Source organism: Oncorhynchus keta, chromosome 19 (genome assembly GCF_023373465.1).
Source record: "Oncorhynchus keta strain PuntledgeMale-10-30-2019 chromosome 19, Oket_V2, whole genome shotgun sequence".
NCBI classification, from domain to species: Eukaryota; Metazoa; Chordata; class Actinopteri; order Salmoniformes; family Salmonidae; genus Oncorhynchus; species Oncorhynchus keta.
In genome coordinates, this window is record NC_068439.1 from 23,491,883 (window position 1) to 23,516,882 (window position 25,000).

General features: G+C 42.2%; 1 protein-coding gene across 3 annotated transcripts in view; it reads right to left on the bottom strand.

Moving 5' to 3' along the window:
- trps1 (trichorhinophalangeal syndrome I) overlaps window positions 1–25,000 on the bottom strand; it is a 181,082-nt gene that overhangs the window by 10,322 nt on the left and 145,760 nt on the right. For all 3 annotated transcript variants that reach the window (XM_052470060.1, XM_052470059.1, XM_052470058.1), the window contains one exon: window positions 7,862–7,984. In XM_052470060.1, coding sequence (XP_052326020.1) covers window positions 7,862–7,984 — 123 coding nt within the window. The remainder of the gene's footprint in view (window positions 1–7,861; window positions 7,985–25,000) is intronic.

Below are 25,000 nucleotides of genomic sequence, written 5' to 3' on the forward strand. Positions count from 1 at the left end.
CATCAAAGGTAGGTGAATATTTATAATGCTATTTCTGACTACACAATATGACTACACAATATGGCGAATATCTTTTTGGCTGCTTTGTTGTCTGAACGCTGTACTCAGATTATTGCATGGTTTGCTTTTCCGTAAAAATTTTTTGAAATCTGACACAGCAGTTGCATTAAGGAGAAGTATATCTCTAATTCCAACACTTGTATTTTCATCAACATTTATGATGAGTATTTCTGTAAATAGATGTGACTCTCTGCAAAATCACAGAATGTTTTAGAACTACTGAACATAACATACCAATGTAAAATTAGATGTATTTATATTAATATGCACTTTATCGAACAAAACATACATGTATTGTGTAACATGAAGTCCTATGAGTGTCATCTGATGAAGATCATCAAAGCTTAGTGATTCATTTGATCTATATTTCTGCTTTTTGTGACTCCTCTCGTTGGCTGGAAAAATGGCTGTGTTTTTCTGTGACTTGGGGGTGACCTAACATAATCGTTTGTGGTGCTTTCGCTGTAAGGCCTTTTTGAAATCAGACACTGTGGCTGGATTAACGAGAATTGTATCTTTAAAATGGTGTAAAATACTTGTATGCTTGAGGAATTTTAATTATGAGATTTTTGTTGTTTTGAATTTGGTGCCCTGCACTTTCACTGGCTGTTGGCGAGGTGGGACGCTAGTCAACAGTATAGACAACAGATTGACAATAAAGGCCACAGACACAGCAAGGTGGATGGAAGACACAGACAGAAGAAAGGTCATCTTCATTCTCCCACCATCTTTACCTTATGTTTCTTTCTGCAATAGTTACCCATTATTACCTCTCTTACAGGATGTGCTGTTTCCATCCATCTAAGCAAATGTTCAAGTCCAATACCTATTCATGCATGCATCTATTTCCATACTGTTGCTGTGTCTGTCTAGACCGTCAGTTGTCTCCTGCTGTTTTGGCTCATCTACTACAGACAAAGGCCTACACAATACAAAAGTGTTGGCATTTCCAGACTGTACTGGTCAAATGGATGAGCTTCAATAAGCTAGCTACCTTTCTCTATGCTGCCTCGCTCTTCAACTCTGTCCCAAATGGCACGCTATTTCCTATATAGTGCACTCCTTTCGACCAGGGCTTTGGTCAAAATAAGTACACTATGTAGGTAATAGGGTGCCTTTTGGTGCGCCACCTCTCTCTGTCACCAGCAGCAGAACTTTTCAAAACGTCTCAGGAGACTGTTTCGAGCACGCCATTCATTGGTTTCTGTCAGCGTGACCAACGCGGGAGTGCACTTTGGCAACTGTAAAGAGAGACAGACTCTTCAGACAGAACAAAGTAATGCTGCCACTTCGATACGTTTTTACAACCCGGCATTTGACACACACACAGGGCATACGCTCCCCGCTGCCCGTCAAGTCCTATTATTAGAAGATAAAACCAGAGAGACATTTATTGTTGCAATGTGCTATGGCATAAGGAGTCCAGAACTCCATTACGGCCCACTACAGCACCGGTTTATGAGGTGCTATTATGGAATTATTTCTGTACAGCGTATAAAACTTTTATTCAAAAGTATAAAAATACTACTGCCATTGGCCGATGAATACGCCTGCAGATGAAAACGTCTTCATCACTGATTAATTGCAGCCACCAAAGGACCTCTTAAAAGACAAGCGATGGTGATGTTCTGTTAAACGAGGCCCTCGCTACACTGCTGCAACATCCAGGTGGTTTCCGGTGAGGACTGAACGAACAGGCGCACATGTGGCTATCATGAATCAGTCCCCACTGGGAGGATGGGAGGAACGCTTGCCATTGCCAAGAACAAACAAACAATCTCAGGAAAACAGACAATCCAGACTCCGAGTCTTGAGCAAACGGATGGGGAACCCGGCGGACTTGGAATCCCCTCCTCTCCATATCATTTGTTAGCAGCTAGTGGAGCAGGAAGAGTTACGTATACAACCCTACCTGATGGTCCACTGAAGTCTACCTCCTCACTAACAACTAGCAAGGAGCGCTAACAACTAACACATAAACAAGCCCAAACAACAGGCCAGTTCCTCCACTGTTGAGTCTACCTCCTCACTAACAACTAGCAAGGAGCGCTAACAACTAACACATAAACAAGCCCAAACAACATGCCAGTTCCTCCACTGTTGAGTCTACCTCCTCACTAACAACTAGCAAGGAGCGCTAACAACTAACACATAAACAAGCCCAAACAACATGCCAGTTCCTCCACTGTTGAGTCTACCTCCTCACTAACAACTAGCAAGGAGCGCTAACAACTAACACATAAACAAGCCCAAACAACATGCCAGTTCCTCCACTGTTGAGTCTACCTCCTCACTAACAACTAGCAAGGAGCGCTAACAACTAACACATAAACAAGCCCAAACAACATGCCAGTTCCTCCACTGTAGAGTCTACCTCCTCACTAACAACTAGCAAGGAGCGCTAACAACTAACACATAAACAAGCCCAAACAACATGCCAGTTGCAGCATGCAGGTCCAGAGGCACACAGAGACGAAAGTGACTGATTATGAGTATCACTACGTCCCCAATTGCCCCCTATTCTCTACATAGTGCACTACTACCCATAGGGCTCTGGTCAAAGGTAGTGCACTATATAGGGAATAGGGTGAAATTGGGGATATAATGGAGTCAACCACAGTCATTTTCATCATGTCTGAAGGTGGATCAATATAACACCAACTTAACAGTGCATCATAAGAGAAAAAGAGGACGAAGATACAAACTTCCACTAGTGCACAAACATAACTGTATGGATTTCTACATAATAACAACTAATATCAGACGTTTTTCAATGTATGCTTTAAGTTTAAGCATGCACAACAATATAAATGATATATGATACCCAAAGAAACTGTCTTTCATAACACAAAACCCCAGCAGGGTCAAGCTACCTACAGGGAGTCATCAGTTTAAGTTTCAGTTTGAAGTTTTACTAGTCATATGTATGGGAATATGCATGGTATACAGTACATCGTCCAACGAAATACTTACTCGCAGGTTCCTTCACGACAATGCAAGAACAATAAGAAATAATCAAATATACGAATACGAACATAAAGTAAATGGCTGAGTAGAATAGAACAAACATTTTAATAGAATATAATAAACATTTTAGTTAGGTTCTATCTAACCGAACAAGAGTCAGGGGAGTGTGTGATCTTAGGAAAAGCTCCCTCTCGCTCTCTCACCCAATTCCTCTCTCTCTCTCTCTGTCTTTCCCTCACCTCTCTCCTTCCGTCTCATTCTCTCTCTGTCTCTCTCTTTCTCTGACTGTGGTAGGCCTGGTCTGCTGGACTGGAGCTGGTTTAGACCACCAGGTGGCCTGGCCAGTGAAAGGGCCTCTTGTAGCAAGGCTCTCTGGAGCCTGGCTCTCTCTTTCTCTCCCTCTCTGGCCCAGTCGACCACACCGACTCAGGGAGCCTCCTGTGTAGGTCCCCCCCACCACCCAGGCAGCCGGCCCAGTCGCCTTCAGGCATGCAACACGGCCTAGAATATGCACTATACACTGGACTGGCGGACTCTGTGGACTCTAACCCAGTCGTAACCGAATTACCAAGATTAAACATAAAAATGTTAACGTTGAGTGACGTGCGGAGACAAAGGCCTCCTTGTTTCCGAGGGGTAATTCCTCACATGATGTCACATTTGCCTACCCATATGTTTGCCCAGACACTATTTCATTTCAAAGAGCATTGAGAAGTACGTCTTGGAAGGTTCCAGCCCAGGCCGTGGTGGTTTACTCACCAGAGAGAAAAAAAAATACAGTTTGTGTATTAAAAACCAACATTTCATTCTGAAAGAGGTATAGGGCCTGTGGCCTGTGAACTAAATCCAGTTGTAAAATCCTCAATGATTGAGAACATTGACCTATTTCTGGATAACATGTTGAAGTCTGTTACACAATGGCAATCTCCCCATATCTACAGAATTATAATGATAACAATCCCATTCGGGATGTGCATCTTTCCCTTTCAAGACGATTAGATACATATCTAGATACATGGGCTCTGATACGATACTTTTAGTTTGAAATTATTCGGTGCGATTCGGTATGATTAGAGAATTAATCGATGTGATTTGGTTCGATGTGATTCGGTGTGATTAGAGAATGAATTGATGCGATTTGGTTCGATGCGATTCAGTATGATTAGAGAATGAATCGATGCGATTCGGTTCGATGCGATTCAGTATGATTAGAGAATGAATCGATGCGATTTGGTTCGATGCGATTCGGTATGATTAGATAATGAATCGATGCGATTTGGTTCGATGCGATTCGGTATGATTAGATAATGAATCGATGCGATTTGGTTCGATGCGATTCGGTATGATTAGATAATGAATCGATGCGATTTGGTTCGATGCGATTCGGTATGATTAGATAATGAATCGATGCGATTTGGTTCGATGCGATTCAGTATGATTAGAGAATGAATCGATGCGATTTGGTTCGATGCGATTCGGTATGATTAGATAATGAATCGATGCGATTTGGTTCGATGCGATTCAGTATGATTAGAGAATGAATCGATGCGATTTGGTTCGATGCGATTCGGTATGATTAGATAATGAATCGATGCGATTTGGTTCGATGCGATTCGATGCACTAACAGTTGTTGTTTAAACACTAATTTTCCATTCTAAAATAAATCTGCTGCTGATGGAGTGTGTGTGTGTGTGTGTGTGTGTGTGTGTGTGTGTGTGTGTGTGTGTGTGTGTGTGTGTGTGTGTGTGTGTGTGTGTGTGTGTGTGTGTGTGTGTGTGTGTGTGTGAATGATGTATGTCTATAGTGTATGTCAGGGGTCATCAACTAGATTCTGCTGCGGGCCGATTTTTGGGTGAGCAGATGTTCAGGGGGCTGGAACATAATTACAGATAATTTGTAGACTGCAAATTGACTGCAAGAAGCCCAAACAGATTTAGTATTTGACTAAAACAGAATAATTTCACACCTTGTTTACATTGGTATCCAATCACATATATCTCTCTATTATGCGAGGGAATACTTTGGAACAAATTTGTAAAAAATGTATCCGTTGGAGTTGATTTGCTGGTGTGTTTAGTCTTTTATGTCCAACAACAACAAAAATTATGCTAATAATAATTGTGGGGGCAAATAAAATCACCTGTGGGGCAAAGTTGGGAACCCTGGTGTATGTACTGTGTCTGTGTGCAAATGGTGTATGTCTTTGGTGTAGGTACCTGATCAGAGCCATAAGTGAGACTAGGCATCTACTATCACCACTATCTGATAAGGGGGAGAATGTAGCCTATGTTTTTTTGTCCCCCAACTTTGGTTCTGAAATCACCTTCAACCACTAATTGTTTTTTGCAGCTTAAGCTTTTACTGCAGTGGGCTAAATCAGAGTAACACAGAGTGTTTCTTGGTAGTCTTAAACACATCTACTTTGAAACAAAAGTATACACCTTGATTTATTTGAATTTTAATTGAACCTTTATTTAACTAGGCACCTTACTGTACCATGTCAGATATACACTGAGTGTACAAAACATTAGGAACACCTTTCTTAGTTTCACTCCCCATTTTGCCCTCAGATCAGCCTCAATTCTTTGGGGCATGGACTCTGAGCAAGGCAGTTAACCCACTGTTCCCCGGGCGCCGAAGACGTGTATGTCGATTATGGCAGCTCCCCGGACATCTCTGTTTCAGAGGTTGGGTTGGGTTAAATGAGGAAGACGCATTCAGTTGTACAACTGACTAGGTATCCCCCTTTCCCTTTCTTTTCTACAAGGTGTCAAAAGCATCCATCCACAGGGATGCTGGCCCATGTTGACTCCAATGCTTTCCACAGTTGTGTCAAGTTTGCTGAATGTCCTTTGGGTGGTGGGCCATTCTTGATACACACGGGAAACGGTTGAGCATGAAAAATCCAGCAACATTGCAGTTGTTGACACACTCAAACCGGTGTGCCTGTCACCTACTATCATACCCCTTTCAAATCTTTTGTCTTGCCCATTCACCCTCTGAATGGCACACATACACAATCCATGTCTCAATTGTCTCAAGGCTTAAAACTCCTTCTTTAACCTGTCTCCTCCCCTTCATCTACACTGATTGAAGTGGATTTAACAGGTGACATCAATAAGGGATCATAGCGTTCACCCGGATTCACCTGGTCAGTCTATGTTATGGAAAGAGCAGGTGTTCATAATGTTTTTTCAACTCTATGTAGAGTTAGAGTTTTTATCCCAGTTTTACACTTTATATACATCACAGAAGACTGAAATATAATAAAACCGTTTGACATATAAACACCAGATTTTTGATATACATATATTTTTACAATGTTTATTAATAATGAAATTATGAAAAATATGAAAACCGTTCCACCCATGAGGCCAGTAGAGGGCGATTTGGTCATTTGAGCTAGTAATGTATCAATATTTAGCGATTACAAATTAGCTATGACATAGCCAATGAATATATAGCACAACTCTGGATTTCACCCCTATCACAAAATGGAATGGTTTTGACCGTTTGGATGTTTTAAGTGAGCTTCTTTTCTACTCTCGCTTCGGCCATGCAGTGCGCCTCGCAAAGTTATTGCTGTCCCCGTTATGAAATGATCAACTTTACCCTGTATATCTAAAAATGACCATATACACTGATTGTTTAAAGAAAAACTACCAAAACTATTGGTGAACTATCAGCATGGACAAAGTATGAACGTAAACAATGTAAATTAAATCTATTGTAAGCCCCGTTAAGCAGGCATTGCCAGAGAGTTGTGTCTCCAGTAGCTTACTTTAATTCTGGTAAAACACCATTTTCAACAGTGCGTAGATAACAATATCCTAGCCAACTACATAGATTGTCGCTTAAATAATGAAGCCTAATATCACACAAGCCATTTAAGCATTTAAATGCTGTAGGTGCAGATGTGCAAGATTACGGCTATTTGGCGTTGGTCAGCATGCGAATCTGGCCACCGATATTCCCAAAATGACTTTTAGATCAATGAGGCTTAGTTCGACACTGAAGGAGAGGACGCATCAGTTTTCAGAAGGTAGAAAGAAAGTAATTTAGTGAACGGCCAATTTGTAATGTTTTAATCGATTTTCTGACCGATGCAAGCTACATTTAGATTGGTTTGGGGTCCGTGGATCGATGCAGTCATATCTTCAAAATTTGAATTGGGGACCATGCATATCGGTGAATCGTTACATCCCTAATTCTCATCATGTTTATTTTTCTCCATCTGTGTGACACCACAAAGTGAGGTCACAGCCTTTGACTGAGAGAATGTGTGTGAACAGATATGGAGAGGGAGAAAGAGAGAGAGAGGAGGGGGGAGAAAGAGGGAGTAGACCTATCATACCTATGTGATGTATGAGCCTGCATGTGTGTGAGAGGAGCATGTGTGAACTTTAGGGTCAGATGTTTTGGGATCTGTGGGTAGCTAGGGAATTCTAGGCTGAGGCAGGATTACTCCCAGATCACCATTAGCAGGGCTAGGGGTGAGAGTGCATTGGGGCACCCCTTATTCCCTCCTCCCCCAGGCCCTGAGAGGAGCACCAGTCACCTGGTGAGGAAGTGGGGTGGACAGGCTAGAATGGCTACAGTGTCCTGCTACCATTTACTTAACGGCTATTTTATTTTAGTGGGTGGGCTGGAATAGCAGGTTGCCCTCCTCTCCCCTCCCCCTTACACACACACACACACACACACACACACACACACACACACACACACACACACACACACACACACACACACACACACACACACACACACACACACACACACACACACACACACACACTCCTGTATTTTTCCAAGCTCCCCCGCCAGCCTTACTGAGTGGAGCTTCTGATAGAGGCCACACGCGTTGCACACATATCCCCCGTTGGCATTCTTCCTCCACAGCGAGGTCTTGGTGGTCAGACAGTTGGCACAGAATACCCCTGAGCCTCGTCGTCTCTGAAAGCCAAATCAAAAGAGAGAGAGTCAGTCAGTCAGTCAGTGAGAAAATGGGTGCAAAGGGGAAGGTAAATATAAAGAAAGAAAGAGAGAGAAAGAGAGAGGAGGAGAAAAAAGATTGGAGCGGAGAAACATCATATCATCATCTGGGTTCATTGTATGAGTGTGGCAGGCAGTCACACACACACACACACACACACACACACACACACACACACACACACACACACACACACACACACACACACACACACACACAAACATACACACTGCCCAATCAGAAGGTCAAGTTGGGCAGTGATAAATAGAACCCAGCTGATTCTCTCACTAATTAACTTTAGACTGATTAATGAGTCCGGTAAGATACCACTGAGTCTGAGACGACACCTGACCACTTCACTAGACAGAGATCAGCCATAATCGCCTGCACCACTATGACAAGCTGAGGATGAGACCTTTTTAGGAGCCTAATTTTCATTCTATAATCTTCACGTGTTTGTGTAGGAAGCAATTCTGAGCCCATTTTCAAAAATGGTCAAACCTGGAAACTGTTTCTAATATTTTGTCTTTACTACATTTAAATTATTTTCTTTTAACGCCCTCCTTAACCATATTATTTCAAAAAGCATAATATTTTTTTTACCTTTACTTAACTAGGCAAGTCAGTTAAGAACAAATTCTTATTTTCAATGATGGCCTAGGAACAGTGGGTTAACTTCCTTGTTCAGTGGGAGAACAACAGATTTTGTACCTTGTCAGGTCAGGGATTTGATCTAGCAACCTTTCGGTTACTAGTCCACCGCTCAAACCACTAGTCTACCTGCCGCCCCCTATCCTATCCTAGCGTTAAATAACAATGCGCTGACCCATAAGGCAAGTACAGAAAAGCAGTCATGTCTAAAATCATTGGAGTGTCCAACCTTATCAAATGCAGAACAACGTATGAACTTAACAAGTGGTCGGTCCTGCCATGCATGTGATCCGCAGCGCGGCTAGCCGGCTACATTGGCATTATCTAGATTAAGGGGCCTGTAAATGCCATTGTGCCATTTATTGATTTCCGAAATGTTGTGTAGGGAGTCATGTCCTCTTCTCGCCAGAAAAATACAATGCTCCTAATTCTCCTCTGATACATTTAGAATGGAAAGCTTTTCTACGGACGTAATATTGGCTCCAAATCCAGAGAGCTTTCTTGGCAGAGAAAGGATACTTGATTCATCGGGTGTTTCACAATGTATCAGTAAAAAGTTCTGGTGAGTAGCCAGTTCCCTATAGGGTAATTTTCCATCCAGATGCAAGCGCTATCGGAGGCCCATCGTCAGCTAAACTAATTATGATCTCGCATTTGCTGATGCCTCCTCACTCTAAAGTTTGACATCAGACATAAATCATAGATACAAGGAAAATGAAAAGAAGTGAAAAGGAATGAAGGGACGGTATTAGGGTGCGGCCATAAAGAGTAAAAATTAGAGCAATAATGGAATGGGATGGAGACATGTTTTTAGTGGGCTATCAGCAAGTGCAAAGTCGCTCTGACAATTAGCATTTTCAATCACAGAACACAATTTGCGCTCTGCACGGCTGCTTGTGCTCCAATAAAATAACTCAATGTTGTCTCCCTAAAACCGTCCTTCAAACTGAAACACCAAAATGACCTATTATTTCCAGATTCAACATTTCAGAATGTATTATTCTTAAGTGTGAAAATACAATCAACATTTACAATCAATTCAAATGACAAAATTAAAGTGTCAATCTTTAATTGAACAATTACATCTATTGAACTATTACAAATGATTACCTGTTCAAATTAAATAAGTGTAGGCTATAGCTAGCAAGCCGTCGTTTTTGGACGTTTGAAATATGCCTTTGTCTGCCGCCACCCCTCAAAAAACTACCGCACAGCACTGTGCTTAAACTCAGCGCCACGGAAGTTCATCATTCTCGAGCAAGCAGGGAGAGTACTTGATGATACTTAATGGAAACAACGCATTGTTTTTGTTTGAAGCCTTCCCCACACCATAGCCCTAACATTAACAACTCAGAATGTATACCTAAACTTAACCCTTTGACTTGTTTCTGTTTCAACCCTGAAACCACACGGAATGAATGGTTCATTCACGGTCATCCAATTAAGGCAAATTGCGATCAGTTTGCTCGCTAGACCATGCAAATATGTGCTACAGAACACCATTACTCTCAAATAAGAATGATTCTCTTTGTGGTATACTTAAAGAAAATGTTAAAAAAATATATATGCTTACAAATGATGGGCTAATCTATGGTTAGGATTAATGCTTAGGCTACTACCACAGAAGAAACCTGGACACAGAGGGAAACAAACACATTCCAAATCCCAAGGAGTTTTTATGTGGTTGCCACATGGCTGGAATGACAGGTATGATTGATTGATTGATTTATTCTTTCCTATCCTGTTCTAGCGTTACAAGCTAAACACTGTGTCCATCATCATCCCTGTGTTTTCTTCCCCCTCCAGGCTCATGCCCGAACCCCGACTGCCTCGGCCAAATTACTCACACGTGTTTTGCTTAGAGTCACAGACACTTCCAACAGCTGGAAAGTGTAAATGTTTACACGTTGAGCACAGCTCGAGCTGATAGCAGTCCTATTTGTCTCGCTCAACCTGTATCTCTGTATCTGGCTTCGACCAACAAACAACAGCTAAGACTGGCACATGGTTTATGAACCGATACACAAAACGAAGCCTGATTCAAAACTTCAGAGTTTTAGACAGAATCATTAGATCATTTGTTTTTGTACTGTCCACATGCAGCTTGTTTTCGGTCGCAGGTTCAGGAATGGCTGAGAAATTGCAACATTTACTTGGAGCCAACTCTGCAAATAGCACTGCTGGGTGATTTAAAAAGTCATAGTCAATCAGTCAATAATACAATAATACTCTTAGCAAAAAAAAATATCTTTAATTTACAATTTAGAAACTATGAGAATAGAATTGTGAAACATCACAGCACAGTTGAAAAATACATGGCAAATAGATGGATGGTGTTCAGTGATTCTTGGGAGGGGTTGAGCGATGGGACTAAAAGGTGGGACTAAAAACAACAAGATAACTCATGTAAAATATACTGTGTCCGTAAAATGTATAAAGGTTCCGAACTTTTGTGAAACAGCACAAATAAAAAATGTATGGCAAATAGAAATCAAAACTGGATGGTCTTCAGAGATGGATGGGACGGGTTGAGGTTAGCTGACGGGGTAAAAACAAAGGAAAATATATTTACAAAAACTATACGGGGGATTGGAAATGATGCAGACAATTACATTGATGGAAGCCAAAACTATCTGCAATATTAAATCTGATCTACCCCCTAAAAAAACAGTTAAGACTTAGTAGTGAATTGTAGACATACTTTGCCCAGGCTGATAGCTAGGCTACCATATAAAAGTCAATCAGAGACATGCCATCAGACAATATGTCTTCCTCTTCCAAGTGAAATACTCTCCATTTATTCAGTGAGTGGAGCAGCCAGTGGTGGAGCTCGGTCCAAGGTAATCTGAAGTGACATTTTACAACAAGTGGCCTGTGGCTCGACCCGCAATGAATAACCTGCAACAGTGGTCTGCTGAACTGTAATCAATAGAGAAGGCGACAAGATCTACTGAATCAAACAAATACTCACTTCATACATAAATGATAGCATTTAGAAAGTAAAACAAATGTGTCGTCTTATAGACCTATTAACACTACTACACATTGACATAAAAACACAAATGCAAATATATCTGAAGAACACGAAACATAATAACACACGCACTCTACATACAAGTACATTGTAATATTGTTATATTGCTGTATTATGGATTTTGTATTGTAGATACACTATACAGTGCATTCGGAAAGTATTCAAACCGCTGCACAGCTATTTCCAGGTCTCTCCAGAGATGTTAGATCGGGTTCAAGTCTGGCTGGGTCCCTCAAGGACATTCAGAGAATTGTCCCGAAGCCACTCCTGCATTGTCTTAGCTGTGTGCTTAGGGTCGTTGTCCTGTTGAAAGGTGAAACTTCACCCCAGTCTGAGGTCCTGAGTGCTCTGGAGCAGGTTTTCATCAACAATGCCTCTGCACTTTACTCTGTTCATATTTCCCTCGATCCTGACTAGTCTCCCAGTCCCTGCCGCTGAAAAACATCCCCACAGCCTGATGCTGCCACCACCATGCTTCACCGTAGGGATGGTGCCAGGGTTTCTACAGACGTGACGCTTGGCATTCAGGCCAAAGAGTTACATCTTGGTTTCATCAGACCAGAGAATCTTGTTTCTCATGGTCTGAGAGTCCTTTAGGTGCCTTTTGGCAAACTCCAAGGAGGTTGTCATGTGCCTTTTACTGAGGAGTGGCTTCTATCTGGCCACTCTACCATAAAGGCCATTCACCTCTCTGACCAAGGCCCTTCTCCCACAATTGCTGTTTGGCCGGGCGGCCAGCTCTAGGAAGAGTCTTGGGGGTTCCAAACTTCTTCCATTTAAGAATGATGGAGGCCACTGTGTTCTTGGGGACCATTTGCACACACTGTATATACTTTCTTTTTTCCCCTATTGTGTTATTGACTGTACGCTTGTTTATTCCATTTGTAAATCTGTGTTGTTGTTTGTGTCGCACTGCTTTGCATTATCTTCGCCAGGTTGCAGTTGTAAACGAGAACCTGTTCTCAACTAGCCTACCTGGTTAAATAACGGTGCAGTTTCTTTTTTTAAAGTAAAAATACTCCAGACATTTGGAATACTTCCCCAGAAGTATGTGCCTCAACATAAACCTGTCTTGGAGCTCTACGGACAACTCAATCGAACTCAAGGCTTGGTTTTAGCTCTAATATGCACTGTCAACCGTGGGACCTTGTCTTTCCAAATCATGTTTTTTATAATTTTACAAAAAAGAAGACTGGAGGCTGTAATCGCTGCCAAAGGTGCTTCAACAAAGTACTGAGTAAAGGGTCTGAATGCTTACGTAAATGTGATTATATATATATATATTTATATATATATATTTAAAAAAATAAGTAAAATATAAATTAGCAAACATTGTCATTAAGGGGTATTTGTATCTAATCCATTTTTAGAATAAGGCTGTAACGTAACAAAAAGTGTGTGTATGTGTCTGGGGAGTGTCTCTCTCCAGTAAGTTCAAGTGTCAATTACTCAGGAAAAGCAACAGAAAAAGCAACTGTTCTTGTTTTGTATTGTGTGTAGATTGATGAGGATTTTTTAAAATATAATACATTTTAGAATAAGGCTGTAATGTTGAATAAGTTAAGAGGTCTGAATACTTTCCGAATGCACTGTATATACAAAAGTATGTGTACACCGCTTCAAATTAGTGGTTTTTGCTATTTCAGTCACGCCCATATCTGACAGGTGTATACAATCGAGCACACAGCCATGCAATCTCCATAGACAAACATTGGAACGGCCTTACGGAAAAGCTCAGTGACTTTCAATGTGGCACCGTCATAGGATGCCACCTTTCCAACAAGTCAGTTTGTCAAATTTCTGTCCTGCTAGAACTGCCCCGGTTAACTGTAAGTGCTGTTATTGTGGAGAAATAAAATACTAATGCAAAAATACACCAGGGAAAATAGGTAGTGTATGTTGAACAAATACTTGTTCTGGTTAATTTGAGGTTCCAGCTGTCCATACCATGTACCATATGAGCTCATGTTCCTAGCAGTTTACTACTGCAGTTTCACTAATCAGGCCCAATCAAGTCATGTCTGCAGTCCTGTGTATAGCATGTCATTATTGGCAGTTGTGTTGGTAGGTGGCTGGGACTGGTGGGGGTTTTGGGAATGTGTGTGTGTGCGCGTGAGTGCGTGCGTTTGTACGCATGCACGAGGTAGCGTGTGTGTGGTGTGTGTGCGAGAATGCATGCATGTGCGTGTGTGTGTATGTGTCCGGGGGGGTCTCTCTCCAGTAAGTTCAAGTGTCAATTACACAGGAAAAGCAACAGAAATAGTCCACCCTTGTCAAATGGCTCACAGTTCCAGACTTCCTTTTCAATTATCATCTAGGTCTGCTATGCCATCTGTAAAAACGAAGCCATACCTAGACTTGCAAGGTTTGGCCTCTTTTTCTGAAAAATAAAATACTTTTTTTTTTTTTTAAACAGCTGCAGCCTGGATGACCTAGGCAGCTCTTAGGACAGAGAGAAGAAATAAAAAATGACAGAAGAAATAAAAAATGACAGAAAAAGAAAGCTCTGATTGTCTTTGTTTTCCCTAAGTGCAAAAGGACAATTTTTCTCTCTCCTGCCACGTATCAGCCGGCGGGGCGGCTCTGCCTTGGCGACTGCGGTGATGTATATTTTTTTTGCCATGGAGCGAGAGTGGTCCTTGTTTCTCTACTGACCTGCCTCAGTTCATCACTGTATCTGGTCCTCACACTGATCCTGCTATCTGGGATCTGTCGGCCGCCCTGCGAGCTACCATGCATTTATACTTCACGCTGCACAGATGCTACTGCTTCTGCTACTGCTGCTGCTACTGCTGCTGGTGGTGCTGCTACTTCTGCTGCTGGTGCTTTGTAACTTAGCCATATAAATAGAATATATAGCACGGACTGCCCAATTCAAGTCAACGATGGCATAATTGGTGGACTGGCAGCCATTGAGAGTGTACCCATGAGTTTACCAGTCAAATTGCCAGAGTTAGAGGTTGCAAGCCCTTTCTAGAGATTTTAATTGATTTGGACTGGGAAAGAACAGCCACCAGCTACCATACCATCCACCTTCAACCAAATATGACCGGCAGCAACCCTTCAACACATATTCTGAGCTGCAGTACAGCAGTAACAGACTCATCCATAACACTATGGCAACACTTAACTTACAGTGAATACTTGAATTATCTGTTCCAAAGTATGATATTCCCTGTACTGCACAGCAGACTGCAAGAAACTAAATACAAAAACCTAGAGCAACAAGCATGAACGGGCCATGTTATTAGTCCAGATACCTGTGATAAATGACTCTGACAGTGTTGTGCACTATCGGTAGGTACTGTAGGTGTTGCATGTGAATTCTGTTTGTCTGTGATTGATTATTAATGCCTTCTGTTCCGTTAGCGTGCCTAGAGACGCCACCCACTCTTTCCATCCTCCCAGTGAGGGGAATGCTGGATAATTAGACCTGGAACCGTAATTACATGTATTTATTTATCCGGCCAGGTGAGGGGAGTGGGCGAGGACTTTCCACCCAGTGCCCACCACTTCATCATGTGGTTTCATTTCAGTTATATTAGTACCAATCATTTATTTAAGTTATATTAGAATAAAAAGTGAATTCAGTTATTTAAGCAAAAGTAGCTTAAATATCAAATATGAGCGTTGATCCATTGTTAGGATTGAAAACATCCACTAGTAATTAGTAATAAAACCATACAGATTCTTACCATAGTTGTGAGCGGCAAATAGTGAGAGAAAGAGAGAGAGGGAGAGAGAGAGAGAGAGTGAGTGAGAGAGAGAGAGAGAGAGAGAGAGAGAGAGAGAGAGAGAGCTTGTGGTCTAAATCGACTGCTTATAAACAAAGCTCTTGAAATGAAATTACATTTAATTCACTTAAGTAATCTGCAGGGGCACTTACATTAAATAACAATTATTTAATCAGCTGCGGGGAAATTAGGTGAACCCCTACTGACAATTTCAATTTCTGAAATCCTGCGTCAACATTTTGGGCTTGGGCGCTAGCATCTCGTTGCCTTCAGCGCACATCTGGTTACAATTCCAGACATATCGAACCATCAAGTCCTATCTTGCTAGGAGGTTATCCCTGGTTTACGCAAATCCAGTGTCTCTCACTAAATTGCTTCCCTAATTGTATAATTTGGTTTGAGTTGAATAAATTAGGTTTAATTTATTCCTGCAAGAGTTATTCCTCGCCAGAATCTAAAAAGAGGATATTGGGAGGTCACAGTAATAAAAGGAGAACACTGGGAATACACTTCCTTGGTTGCTCTCCAATTTGCTGCTAACACACTAGCATGTGCATACACACACACACACACACACACACACACACACACACACACACACACACACACACACACACACACACACACACACACACACACACACACACGCACACACGCACACACGCACACACGCACACACACCCTCACTGCACTGTGGCGAGGTTGAGCTCACACATTATTAGAGTGCAATGGAAGCCAGTTCCACTCTTAAGTTCAGCAAACTCTCTTTCAAAAAGGTTCTGACACAAAATGACAGGATAGGAGCGTTAAATCAACCTTACACACCAAACCAGACATTTTCGGTTTCTTTTTCTGCCCTCATTCCTTTTTCTCTTTTTTTGCCCTAATGCATATTGGTGATCTCACAACGCGGCCTCTGTTCCCCCTATTTTAATGAAAAATACAGTACGCAGCTTGACAACAGACGTAATAGCTATAAATGTCGAGAGCCAGGCTAACCCACAGCAAAATGCCTGTAGTCCTCTGCTAAATACACCATATATATACTCCCCATAACATATTTGATTAACTAAACTGATCTTCGCTGAGGAAAAAAAATATCCCATGTATTAATGAGAGAGAACCGTTGTCATCGTAAATAAAATGTTTGTCATATCTGCACCAGCTCCCATTCTCCCTATAATTACACCCCCAATGTTTTTGAGGCCATCTTAAATCCTTCATCTTGCTCTGATGAGGCCACATCAAGACATATGAAAGAGCACAGATCAAAGGAGAGTTGAGTATCTGGAAGAGGGACACAAGTCTATCATTATAGTTTAACCCTAGATGCACACAGAGCCATATAACAGACATCTACAGTATCATAAATAGCACATGTTCAGTACAATAGTAGCAGTGTACAATAAGCTGATGTGAACCAGGACCCAGTAGTGTAGAGAGAGCAAAAAATGAAAGCTTCTTCAATGTGAAATAAAGGACGGCTTATGCACACCACTATAATCAATTCCTGAATGGGAACAATGCCCTGTTTTTCCATCTAGCCCTTTAGCTAAATGCATTTTCCTTTTCACCCTTCCCCTAGTCTCAATGTATTGTCTGTCTCTGTGTTATCTGTGTCCTGTGATATGAAGGGTCCTTTTGAGAGGCCAGTTCTGAGGAGGGAGGACGTATCCTGGCAGGATGACAGAGGGGGCAGGAAGCTACAGTGTGGTTGGTACAATGGCTCTCACCACTAACTGTGTCACCTGTCACCTTGTGTCACTGCCATCGCCTGTCACTCCCGTGCTGTGTGTGGCTGTGTGTGACAGTGTGTGGCACTCCAACGGTGGGGATACGTGGCACAGGCACAATATAATCTCACCTGGGGGACAATGGAAGTCACAAGACAATGGGGGCCTTCCGTGGAAGGAGGTTGGGAATGCAATGGACATCAACACATTCTGAGGGAGCTTTGACCTCGACCCGTGTGACACAAAAGGATCAGCGAGGCCACTGTCAGTCAGAGTGGTAGGCTAAAGAGAAGGATGATTAGCCGAGTTCTTCCTCATTCATTTACCTGTCTCTTGTTATGTAGGTCTGCACTCTTAGTATGGGTGGAATGTCTTACAGCTGATTGAGTGTGGGATAGAGGGTTGTTCATTGCCCGAGGTGATAAGTATGTTTAGGGGGAGAGGGAATGACGTTTGGCTTCCAAATTGCTGGCCTCGTTCGATCGAAAAATCTGCTTTGCAAATTCAATAGAGAATTATTCAGAGACTGTTGTAAATGCCATCATCTTTGTCGTCATCCCAAATAAATCCACAGCAACATTTTCTAATTTTCTTTGGCGTTCAAATACAATGACTTGTACTTGCCGGTCAAAGTCACAGGGCTTCATTGCAGTACACTAGTGATCTATCAGCTTGTGATGGATTTTGTAATAGTAAAATTGGTATGTAAAGAAATCCCATTACCAACATGTATTTTTCTTTACATACCAATTCACTATTATAAAATCATATTTGATCAATATGATCATTTCTGTATGTATTTCTTACTTTAGTTTAGCCTACAGGTACATGTTATATAAACAAAATATATTAATTGAATGTAATATTGTACCTGTAAACCCCCAACAATAGATGTCAAAACAAATAAAACCTGGTCAAAACCTGGTCTTATTTTGAGGAGTTTTGACCTATGTCACATCTATGTTAATATGGCAAAAATAATTGCTAGCTAGCTAACCAACAACTGTGAAGATGTATCTGAGAGACAAAAGTGCTCATTGTGAAACTTTATGTTTTCAATAAACATCGGAGACTAAATATAGTTTACACAACTTTAATTTGTCACAATGCTTTTCTGAGTTTTAAATTAGTATGATTAGGTTTTTGGATATTTGGTTCACAAGAGGGATTTTTTTCAGTCTTGCATGACTTCTGTCATATTAATTAATGTTTTGCTCAACTGTAAGGTTTGTTCAAATTTCTCATTGAATTTTCTATCTTACTATTGTTTGTTCTATCTCTCTCATTATTACAAAAAGGCCTACCATATTTGTAGTTAATTAAAAACAACTTTAAACTTTCTGCGATAGCCTAGAACTAGATAATTTAGATAATTTAATTGTTTAATCATGAAATATCGCGGCGGGAAAAATCATCCGCTATTGGAGAGTGAGAAAAAAGTTTTATGAGCGGACATTTTGCGCTGCTTTGGTGAAACTTAGCCATGTCTACATTGTTCTCTTGCATTCTGTAAATATAACATATTAATTGAAATAAGCTATAGCAAATAGGAATATAGGGAATTTACTCAGAATGTCACCTATGCACTGCCCTACTGTGCACTGCCCCACTGTGCACTGCCCCACTGTGCACTGCCCTACTGTGCACTGCCCCACTGTGCACTGCCCTACTGTGCACTGCCCTACTGTGCACTGCCCCACTGTGCACTGCCCCACTGTGCACTGCCCTACTGTGCACTGCCCTACTGTGCACTGCCCCACTGTGCACTGCCCTACTGTGCACTGCCCCACTGTGCACTGCCCTACTGTGCACTGCCCTACTGTGCACTGCCCCACTGTGCACTGCCCCACTGTGCACTGCCCTACTGTGCACTGCCCCACTGTGCACTGCCCTACTGTGCACTGCCCTACTGTGCACTGCCCCACTGTGCACTGCCCCACTGTGCACTGCCCTACTGTGCACTGCCCTACTGTGCACTGCCCCACTGTGCACTGCCCTACTGTGCACTGCCCTACTGTGCACTGCCCTACTGTGCACTGCCCCACTGTGCACTTCCCTACTGTGCACTGCCCTACTGTGCACTGCCCCACTGTGCACTGCCCTACTGTGCACTGCCCTACTGTGCACTGCCCTACTGTGCACTGCCCCACTGTGCACTTCCCTACTGTGCACTGCCCTACTGTGCACTGCCCCACTGTGCACTGCCCTACTGTGCAATGCCCTACTGTGCACTGCCTGACTTCTCTCTTAACTGCGCGAGGCCAGTCAAGCTGAAAAGGGTTTATTATCGTCTGTCATATCAGGATGTTGTCACCATCGACGATGGCTGTCAATCATCCTCAACAGACGATACTATCGGAATATCGCCTAAGAAAGAGACACCAAGATAACTGCCCAGAGGTAAACTCTGGCACAATTTGGTTTAATAGTCTGTGTGCCGTAAAGCTCTGTGGAAACGAGGACACACAAACCTCAATTCACCTCGCCCTGAAGGGAAACACACACGCACACAAACACACAGCCCTCACCGCTGACAGTTTTCCCCTCTCTGTACACTGTACACCATTCACTACCTGCACATGAGCTGATGGAAGCATTTACAGAAGCAGAGAGAGTCCTACCCTTCAGTTTCTAGATGGTTTACAGCTGAGTGCACTGTCCTATTTTTCCAGTGGTTATATAGCCAGAAAAATCATAGTCATCGTCCAAAGATAATTCTAGTAGGAAAAGAAATAAATGTGATCGTGTTAGGGTGAATCTGTCTGGAAACAGAAAGCTCCTTTGTGACTACACAAAAATAAAAAAGGTCAAGTATTGTGGAGATTCCATCCATACACACTCTTTCACAGCAGAATTGCAGAATATGTACTGTATTTCTATTAGAATCTGTCTTCTACGCATCATCCCACACTCAGGGATTTTACAAAATAACCCATGGAGAGAAAGAGAGAGGGGGAGAGGAGAGCGAGAAGGAGAGAGAGGATATATTGAAGTGCTTCATGTTTACAATAGTCTGGGCTCCTGGTGGCTCTGTTCAATTTGTAAAGGTTAAATAATCCCTACAGAGCTCACTGAACCTAAAGTAATACAGTGGATGCAGGAAATCCAATGGACTGTATTTATTAGACTACTGGAGAGGCAGGCATGGTTCTATGCAGGCAGCGACGCAGACTAAACTCTTCCGGCCAGACACAGAAAAACCTACTGTACGCCGGTACGTTGCACCATATTTTACTCACCAACACATCAATTCACCAAACACTCAGAGATAGACTGAAGGATTCTAGCCTACATTGTGTCTTTGCCATAGACCCTAATGATGTTTGAGCGTAGTACACCAATCCTGCACCCCCATCGCCCAAATAGTCCCGACACTCAAATCAGATGTTGCATCATCGGATGAGGTGTTATGAGGAAAGGAGGGTCACTTTCTCTAATGTCATGCTAGCCTAGCGCCTTGTCTTCAGTGAGCAACACAAATTAACAAGGGGACAGAGCGTCCCCCTCTCTCTCACTGTGACAACACCTCGGCCACAACCGCAAAGTTTACTGAGTCTACCTACGAGTTTAATGAAGGAAAAGTAGCTAGTTTGGGACAATTTAGTCAATTGTCTCATAGTCATAGAGGAGAGGCTTCCTGACATGATCTACTCAATAAGTGTGAAATGCGGTGGTGTAGATGCAGTCCCAAATGATACCCTATTCCCTATATAGAGCACTACTTTCGACCCGAGCGAATAGGACTATGGTCAAAAGTAGTGTACTACATAGGGAATAGGGTGTCATTTGGTATGTAGACCTCTCCTTCACTCTGGAAGTGGTATCCAAGCTTTATCATCTCTGAGAACGAGGATATCTACTGTTTCCCAAAACCTAAAATTAACCAAAATAAGACAAACTTTTTCAGAGGGGAGGCTGTTGTGAAAAGTTGAATTTCACTTTAAGAAACAGAGTTGCGTGGGTGCTCGGCCAGCATGGCAACGAGACAGAGACAGTTAGTTTAGCCCTGCTATAGGTCTTAATTGCCTAGTAACCTTGGACAAGTAAGTCCTCCAAATGAGGGAAAAAAGAGAGAGAGAGGAAGAATTTCTTTCCCTCCCAACCGAGGACGAAGGGAAATTTCATTTTGCTTAATTTGGATGATTAGGGTGTTTTCAGACAGGGGATAATGAATGGCACTTTATTGTATTAGGTCCTCCTCTAAACGACTGAAATAGGAGATCAAGCACTTTGGCCATGAGGCCGACACCTTCATCAGTCTTCTGAGTATAAACGCAGCCTTGCCAAATGACTTAACAGAGCTAATTAGAGCCAATAGAGTCCTGGATTTTCTGGCGTTCTGCTCACCTACCAGAGGGAGGTGGGGAGGTGAGCAGAACGCCAGAAAAGCCATTCTGACCGGGAGAAGGAGGATTCAGATGGTAGGTGTACAGGTCGGCAGAAGAGCGATTCTGTCTGGGAGGAGGAGAATTTGGAGAGAGATGAGTAGGTTGGCAGAAGAGCCATTCAGGCCGAGAGAAGGAGGATTAGGAGGGCGGGGAGCAGGTCAGCAGAAGAGCTATTCTAGCCAGGAGGGAGGCTATCTGAGGTGGACTGGTGAACGGAGAATGGGTCCTACATGATTGCCACCTGGGAACCTGATCTGGACCCCGAGTTCAGCACGACACAGGGTGAGATGACAATGGAGAGGGGGAAAAAATTGATATATACTTAACAAAAATATAAACGCAACATTCAAAGATTGTACTGAGTTACAGTTCATAGAAGAAAATCAGTCAAATGAAATAAATTCATTAGGCCCTCATTTGTGACATGTTTCAGGAAACTATGTCGTGCGCCACTACTTCACAGGAGAGCCATTTGAACGTACACTTTTTTTTTTTTAAACAAAATGCGTTTTTTGGCAGAAATGCCTTCTGTAACTTGTGAACTTTCATGTGCCTTAATAACAAACTTGTATGCCATCTGTAAATATGAATATAATTGTTAAATTACAAGCTTAGTTGGTCTAGCCTTGGAAAAAGTCAGGAACCTTCCCTCAAGCCATGATTGGCTGAGATAATGAGTGGGATGGACATGCCGAGAGATGAGTTCAGATTGGTCTGCCATGTAGCAGGGTTCTGTTTATATCATGAGCTGGTCAGTATGTGTAGGTAATCCTTTCTAACGCAGGTTTTTTGAAAGCTATCACATTAGCTGGCTGGCTCATTGGCTAAAGTTACCTGTATGATTTGTGTAGTTATATCATTTGTACCTCAGATACATTGGCATTGCTAGGTATAGCCTAATCTTAGCTAGCTAATATTGAACCTGCAGATTCATGCAGGGTAGTAACGTTATGAGTTGATTCATTGTTTAACTAGCTAGCTACATGTCTATACAAAAGACTCCACTGCTATGCAAGTAACCATTTCAATAGAATGTTCATAATGTCACCGCAACAACTATAAATATAGATGGAAAATTTGTTCTGCTAATCTACACCAATTTCAGAGCACTCTCATCTGAGTGTGCCAGAGCGCAGAATATCTGGAAGATTTGCGAACGCTCAACACCCGTTGAACATGGCCGCTGTCAGTAAACGTTGGCAAAACAGCATAATAAAATTGTTGGCAACAGCACAGCTGCAGTCACCAATGCTCTGGATAACATAAAAACAGCCTAACCAGCTCTGTTTGGGTGAGTGAAATGGTCAGAGTGAGCTGTTCTCTCATTTGTGTCTGGAAGTAGCAAGCAAGCTAGCCAACTTTAGCCATTTAGCTTGGGTACCTGTTAGGTCAGAACACTCGGATCAACCCTACTGAGACTGGGGCAAAGGATCACCTTCCAACAGGACAATGACCCTAAGGACAAAGTCAAGACAATGCAGGAGTGGCTTCAGGACACCTCTCTGAATGTCCATGAGTGGCACAGCCAGAACACAGACATCTCTGGAGAGACCTGAAAATAGCTGTGCTGCAACGCTCCCCATCCAACCTGATAGAACTTGAGAGGATCTGCAGAGAAGAATGGGAGTTTCTCAACAAAGTACTGAGTACTTCAACAAAGTGCTTCAACAAAGTACTGAGTAAAGGGTCTGAATACTTATGTAAATGTGATATTTCAACAACAAAACATATATAAATTAGCAAACATTTCTAAAAACCTGTTTTTTCTTTGTCATTATGGGGTATTGTGTATAGACTTTTATGTATAAAAAACCCTGATTTAATCAACTTTAGAAGAGGGCTGTAACGTAACAAAATGTGGAAAAAGTCAAGGGGTCTGAACACATTCTGAAAGCACTGTGTATATATATATATGTAGAGAGAGAGAGAGAGAGACAGAGAGAGAAAAGGGGGGGATGCAATGGTTTTCCCGAAGTCTGTCATGGTATTTTCCTGCATTCCGTGTTCACCTTGAACCACATGACCTCCCCAGCACCACTAATTTCCCCCGAACCTCTACCCTTCCTCTCCAGCGCGTTAATGCAGGCGCACAGGTCACAGAGTGCAAGATGGGGCCAGACCAAGAGGAAGGACACCTATTTTAGTCTTACACACAGCTGCATACACCCACACTCACTCACACACAAACTAAAAGTAAAAATGTGTGAATCATCATTAAATAATCCACAAGGATATGTCGGTTGAAAACAAAATAGAATCCTTGGTGAATTTTTTTGATATATTATTTTTTACATTTTTATGTTATATTGCATATGAGAAACTAAATGAATTTATTTTTTATTTTTACTAGGCAAGTCAGTTGAGAACAAATTCTTATTTTAAATGACAGCCTAGGAATAGTGGGTTAACTGCCTGTTCAGGGGCAGAACAACAGATTTGTACTTTGTTAGCTCAGGGATTTGAACTTGCAAGCTCTTGGTTACTAGTCCAACACCACTAGGCTACCCTGAACATTATGGATACATTTGATCACCGCCGGGTAAGAGAGTAATCTAAATACTGAACCATTCACTGAATGTACAATACATGGTTTCATAAATTGCGTATCATGTGTAACTTAAATGTGGATGATACTTATCCAGTACGTATTTGATCCCCAGTCAGTCACCCATGTGTAGTTAGCTATCCATCTCAGAGCACTAGCTAGCTGCAGTGTTGCCGTCGACCCCTTTCCCTTACTGTCCCTACTCATTCAGATCTGCCCGCATAAACGCTTTAACATGCCCATTTACTACTGGAATGATTCTGCAGAGAGTTGAATATCTAAAACCTATCAGGGGCTCTATTGAGGGCTCTCATTCCCTTCGCCTGTTTGCTCATCACTGTGGGTGATGAGAGCGAATGAATATCAGCAAATTGTCTTTCAGAAGATAAAACTTCAGTTCAAAGTAATGGGGTCTATGCCGGGTGTATGATGAGAATGACAACTATGAACATTGAATATGATTTCCTGGCACGCTATGGACAAAGGACGACGGGGATGGAAAAAATTAGCTGCATTATGGGTAAACAGTAGGGAGGGAGTAGATGGGCATATGGGGGGTGGGGAGATCGGTGATTAATCAGTATAACATGAGTGACGCAGTCCAGTAGGGTGTTCATGAGAGTGGACCTGGTAGTATGAGAAAGGAGGAGGACTGAAGTCATTAGTTCAGGGTGAGCAGTGATTCATTGGACCGGGGGGGATCCTGTACGCCTGTACACACATACATTCCTCTATATGTTTCTTACATTCCTCTATATGTTCCTCTATACGTTTCATACATTCCTCTATACGTTTCATACATTCCTCTCTACGTTTCATACATTCCTTTATACGTTTCATACATTCCTCTATACGTTTCATACATTCCTCTATACGTTCCTCTATACGTTT